At 43.6% G+C, this 6,296-nt stretch overlaps 1 protein-coding gene across 3 annotated transcripts in view; it reads left to right on the top strand.

The window, feature by feature from the left end:
• The first annotated feature begins 977 nt into the window (after positions 1-977).
• Positions 978-6,296, top strand: part of LOC139420430 (drosha ribonuclease III) — a 138,043-nt gene continuing 132,724 nt past the window's right edge. The window contains exons 1-4 of one of the 3 annotated variants that reach the window (XM_071170557.1): positions 978-1,301; positions 2,189-3,155; positions 3,487-3,555; positions 5,664-6,009. In XM_071170557.1, coding sequence (XP_071026658.1) covers positions 2,191-3,155; positions 3,487-3,555; positions 5,664-6,009 — 1,380 coding nt within the window. In that variant the 5' untranslated portion in view covers positions 978-1,301; positions 2,189-2,190. Of the gene's footprint in view, positions 1,302-1,400; positions 1,487-2,188; positions 3,156-3,486; positions 3,556-5,663; positions 6,010-6,296 lie in introns of those variants that run through there. The other 2 variants (XM_071170555.1, XM_071170556.1) reach the window with 2 other exon arrangements.

Here is a 6,296-nt window from a genome sequence, read left to right as displayed (position 1 = left end):
TCTCACAAGCAGGTGACCCTCCACACCTGTGTTGGATGATACAGTTTCATTTTGCTCACTGAGCTCTTCTATGGGGATGATCCCTCTGCAATCTGGGCCCATCTCTCAAAAACACTGGTCTACTTCCTTGAGCTCTGCTCATCGGCTACTTTTGGAATCTTACTTTGTCTTATATTAATTAAATGTTTTGCAATTGTTGTTGTTCAAAATGTTTTCAATAAAGTATTGTTTTCATAAGTTATTTTTTTTTACATAGATGTCATTTCCACCACACCTTATCATTTCCACCACAACCATATTTTTGAGGTAAATTAATATATTATGTATAATTTACATTGATTGATTTGCTTTAGATAGGGAAATCATATGGTTGTTATCTTAATCTCACAAAAAGGTTAAATAAGCGTTTTCAGCTGTCACAAAGTCAAGTTTATACATTCAGGTGTCATGTTGAACTATTAATATTAGGAAAAACTTCAAAATCACTTAAAATAATATTCAATACAAGTTAATGTACAAATGTATAAGAAATGTGTAATAAATTAATTGTATATTTCATTTAGAACTAAAATGTATGTTTAATGATGTGATGGAAATTACATTTGTCTATTGCTGTCTGAGAAAAATATTTAAATTCCTGATTAGTACGATCACAGCCATTATCAGATATTGTTTCTAGACAAATCAAAGACAATTATAACACTGCTAAAATTGTGTTTCAATACGTTATAATTTCTGAAAGCTTGCAGGGCCAAAGTGCCTGAATTTGCAGAATCACCTAGATACAGATTTCGCGTCAACCAGTCACTCAATCAATAACTTTTTTTATATAAGAACATAATTTCTGTCCATGCTGCTGTTGACTGTTGCCAGTTAGCCAGCATAATCTAGCTATCTGGGAACTAAGGGCTCGTCAGGACCACTGTCACTCGAGTCTCAGCTCCGCGACATTTGTCTTCAATTTGGGCACCAGGGGTGTCCTTGTTCATGGCTAGAAGGGGTGCAGCTTTTGTAAAATAAAAGTCAGATTTGTCTTTTCGTAGCATAATAAGACAATTTACGCAGCAAGTTGGGAGAATTAACGTAGAAGGATTGGAAAATTAGGTTAAGGTTATGGAAAGGGTTAGGTAAAATGCCAAATATTTCAACTTTTACGTTTATTTGACAAAAACTGGATCCCTTCTAGCCATGACCCGTGTGCCTTGGGTCATGCGTGTCCATCTTCTTTAGCATTCCGACTGGAAACACAGATGCTTGCACGCACAGCAAAACCTTTCAGCAAAACCCATTCAACCAACAAGGTATTTGCAACAAGTGCATGAATAGAAGTCATGTTTATGTGTAATTTATTTAAAAAAAATCTATATTTATCTCCCTTGACTAGCTAAAGGTTATATGTTTCAAGAGCACTCCATGCCATTCAGTTATTGATGCGCTTCAGTTTGATATCAGGCTCCGTGTAGCTAGTAAGCTATCAAATCTAAAGGTAATGTTAGATAACGTAGCTAGCTTCTCTTGAAGGTTTTCATTGGATTCAGCTAGCTAATTAGCAAACGTTAGCTAGTTTGTTTGTTTATGTTTAATGCATACAGCTAGCTAGCTAGCCTCCCATTTAGCTATTGTCATTATGACTTGCTAATTTGTGTGCACTGTAAACTTAGCTAGCTAACTAGCTATCCATCCTCTTTGCTTATTTGTATAACTAGTTAGCTGTTCGCTTGCCATCGTTTGTTGTTCAACTGTAGCCGAAAGGACATGCTAGCTAACTTCTTAAACAAGCTACGCTACTCACCGTTTACTGTAGCAAGCTAGCTACTTTTGAGCTAACGTTCGCCACAGTACAATGGTGTCAGCACAGGCTGACTTGATTGCTAATTCATTACAGACTTTGGACAACATTTGAAATGCATAACTAACCACATACCTTAAGCTAATGACGTCTATCCAATACAGTCACTTGTACAGTTACTTGTTAGTACAATTATATTTGACTGTGGTTTATGTCCACAGATAATCGAGTGTTGATTCAGATGGTCTGTGCTGTGTAATCATGCTGTGCATGGTGACACTTAACTTTGGTCCAAGGTGTTAGTGTGGCTTGCTGAAGCACACTAACACCCTGGACCATAGCTGGTGACACTGTGCACATTGGTGATTATTTAAACATGTTGTTCCTGTTGTCCTGTAGGTATGTCTTTCCATCAGGGTCGAGGAGGTGGAGGCTGCCCCAGAGGAAGAGCCCCCCCAGGTCAACATGGGGGTCAACACGGCTCCCATCAAAACTACCGGCCCACCAACCTAGGACCCCCACCTCCCCAGCCGCCAATGCCCCCCTACCACTACGACCCCCAGGCCCAGCACAGCTCCTCTCACAGCTATGGTGGCCAAGGAAACAGTGGTGGGGGTGGTTACATCACTGCACACTCAGACTACATGTCATACCCCCCTCCAGTGCCCACTCAGGGGGGTATGACGGCCAGTCCCCTCAGCCAGTGCCCCGTACGCCCCCCCTTCCCCAACCCCAACCCCCAGAGCCACCCCAACTTCCCCCCTCCTCCTCTCGCCGGCAACACCTCTGGAAGCTCCATATCTGGGTCTCCAGCGTCAGCTCAGAGTGCTTACCACTACATGATGCCCTCCGTACCCCCTCCACCCTTCCCTCACCCCCCCGGCATGCCTCCTACCATGCCTCCACAGTCCATGAGCTACCATCAACCCCCCTACTCCATGAACTACTCCCATCCTCCATTCCCTCCTCTGCCCAACTTTAGCCCAGGGAACTACGGCTCCCACCAGGGTCCCAGCTCCTTCAAGCCAGACCATGGGGGCTTCAGGCACAGTCCTCATGGAGGAGGAGGGCAGCAGTATAAGGCTGAGAAGCAACAGCAAATGGACGACAGGAGTCAGAGGTCGCCGGAGAGAGGCAGAGGGGGTCGCCATGACGACCACCGGCAGCAGAAGGGTGGCTATGCTTACGGCAGTCGTGGTGGTGGTGGTGGCGACAGACACAAGATGGACTTCCCCATGAACCAGAGAGGGAAGGACCGAGGCAGGAGTCCGGACAGACGCAGGCCGGAGGGAGGGAGACATCGGTCAGAGTACGAACAGCGTGGGAGGACTCCTCCTACCCGTCACCGGAGTCGAGAACGCAGCAGGTATGTGTTGGTCCCATGCCCAACGTATAATGTCCTCATTTACATTTTGGTAATTTAGCACAGGGTTTCTCAAACACGGTCCTGGGGCCCCCCTGGGTGCACGTTTTGGTTTTTGATTTCAGCTGTGTAGTTCTAGGACAAAAAACAAAATGTGCATGGGTGGCTAGTTGGGAAACCCTGATTTAGCAGACACTCGTGTTCAGTGGACTCATGTTATGCGTTACTGTGTTTGCTTTAATGCAATGCTTTCAATACCAGATCTGGATCTGTATGTTGTACATTCTAAGGGAAGTGTGTGTCTGTCTGTGTGTGCGGGTATGTGTATTCTCAGAGAGAGGCATCGCCACAGAGACAGTCGGAGGTCTCAGTCACCTGACCGACACAGGAAGCGACCTAGAAGGTAATGGATGCTCACGTTGACTTAATTTAAAAAATATATTAATAATTATTTAATTTGACCTTTAATCTGTGTCTGCTTGCATGTACAGTGCCTTGCGAAAGTATTCGGCCCCCTTGAACTTTGTGACCTTTTGCCACATTTCAGGCTTCAAACATAAAGATATAAAACTGTATTTTTTGTGAAGAATCAACAACAAGTGGGACACAATCATGAAGTGGAACGACATTTATTGGATATTTCAAACTTTTTTAACAAATCAAAAACTGAAAAATTGGGTGTGCAAAATTATTCAGCCCCCTTAAGTTAATACTTTGTAGCGCCACCTTTTGCTGCAATTACATCTGTAAGTCGCTTGGGGTATGTCTCTATCGGTTTTGCACATCGAGAGACTGAATTTTTTTCCCATTCCTCCTTGCAAAACAGCTCGAGCTCAGTGAGGTTGGATGGAGAGCATTTGTGAACAGCAGTTTTCAGTTCTTTCCACAGATTCTCGATTGGATTCAGGTCTGGACTTTGACTTGGCCATTCTAACACCTGGATATGTTTATTTTTGAACCATTCCATTGTAGATTTTGCTTTATGTTTTGGATCATTGTCTTGTTGGAAGACAAATCTCCGTCCCAGTCTCAGGTCTTTTGCAGACTCCATCAGGTTTTCTTCCAGAATGGTCCTGTATTTGGCTCCATCCATCTTCCCATCAATTTTAACCATCTTCCCTGTCCCTGCTGAAGAAAAGCAGGCCCAAACCATGATGCTGCCACCACCATGTTTGACAGTGGGGATGGTGTGTTCAGCTGTGTTGCTTTTACGCCAAACATAACGTTTTGCATTGTTGCCAAAAAGTTCAATTTTGGTTTCATCAGACCAGAGCACCTTCTTCCACATGTTTGGTGTGTCTCCCAGGTGGCTTGTGGCAAACTTTAAATGACACTTTTTATGGATATCTTTAAGAAATGGCTTTCTTCTTGCCACTCTTCCATAAAGGCCAGATTTGTGGAATATACGACTAATTGTTGTCCTATGGACAGAGTCTCCCACCTCAGCTGTAGATCTCTGCAGTTCATCCAGAGTGATCATGGGCCTCTTGGCTGCATCTCTGATCAGTCCTCTCCTTGTATGAGCTGAAAGTTTAGAGGGACGGCCAGCTCTTGGTAGATTTGCAGTGGTCTGATACTCCTTCCATTTCAATATTATCGCTTGCACAGTGCTCCTTGGGATGCTTAAAGCTTGGGAAATCTTTTTGTATCCAAATCCGGCTTTAAACTTCTTCACAACAGTATCTCGGACCTGCCTGGTGTGTTCCTTGTTCTTCATGATGCTCTCTGCGCTTTTAACGGACCTCTGAGACTATCACAGTGCAGGTGCATTTATACGGAGACTTGATTACACACAGGTGGATTGTATTTATCATCATTAGTCATTTAGGTCAACATTGGATCATTCAGAGATCCTCACTGAACTTCTGGAGAGAGTTTGCTGCACTGAAAGTAAAGGGGCTGAATAATTTTGCACGCCCAATTATTCAGTTTTTGATTTGTTAAAAAAGTTTGAAATATCCAATAAATGTCGTTCCACTTCATGATTGTGTCCCACTTGTTGTTGATTCTTCACAAAAAAATACAGTTTTATATCTTTATGTTTGAAGCCTGAAATGTGGCAAAAGGTCGCAAAGTTCAAGGGGGCCGAATACTTTCGCAAGGCACTGTATATACACCTAGGGCTATATTCAATATGTATTGCTGAAGCGTTACGGATTGTGCAATATACATTTTATGATAATTCGGGATTGAGCATACATATTCATCAACAAATACAACTTTGAAGATTGAATGCAGTCTCCGCAAACGTGGTAACATTGCCTTTAAATTTCAATCATGCTGTAACGCTGTACTTTCATGATACGGATTGAATAGATCCCCTAGTTATAATACTGAACCCGGAAAGTACTTAGCTTGTTACCCACGTCTTTGATTTCAATTATGTGCGCACAATGTAACTATTTACACAGTAGGAGCAGAGATGGATGTCTCTCTCTCTCTACTCTCTCTCCTTTGCTTTGTTTCCCAATGTGACCATTACCCACTCCATTTATGTGTCTCTCCCTGCAGTCGGTCAGGCAGCAGAGAGAGGAAGCGTGGTCGCTGGGAGGAGGAGAGGGACCGGAGGTCCGACGGACCGGGGATGAGCAGAGACAGAGAGCGCAGCTATACCTCTGCCAGGAGCCGAGACACAGAGCCTGAAGTCTCCATAGATAGAGACAGAGACCGGGAGAGAGAGATGGAGAGAGGCGAGAGGGAGAGGGAGAGAGGCGAGAGGGAGAGAGGCGAGAGGGAGAAAGGGGAGAGGGAGAAAGGGGAGGGAGATGAGAGAGAGGAGGATGAGTTGCTGAAGCCTGCGTGGATCCGCTGTACCCATGCTGAGAACTACTACTCCAGCGATCCCATGGATCAAGTGGTAGGAGGCTTATGCTGGCTTTTCTTTGCTGACTTTGTTAGTTTGACACAAACAGGTTAATTCTGTATGAAAATGTAACCAAATTTCATATTTTCCTGTTACAGTATGCACCAGAAATGTTTTTGGAAAATGTCTGAGGATACAACACCATATGAACACTTATATCTCTGATAATCATTGAGGCATTTACAAATGCGCTGATCTGTCAGTGATTTGTACCACCACAACTTTCTACTGTCTTTCAACCAATTGCTCAAATTTCTCATACTGCCTTTTGAAACTCTGTG

The sequence above is a fragment of the Oncorhynchus clarkii genome, chromosome 11 (genome assembly GCF_045791955.1).
Source record: "Oncorhynchus clarkii lewisi isolate Uvic-CL-2024 chromosome 11, UVic_Ocla_1.0, whole genome shotgun sequence".
NCBI classification, from domain to species: Eukaryota; Metazoa; Chordata; class Actinopteri; order Salmoniformes; family Salmonidae; genus Oncorhynchus; species Oncorhynchus clarkii.
This window is presented reverse-complemented; position numbering and strand designations above follow the sequence as displayed.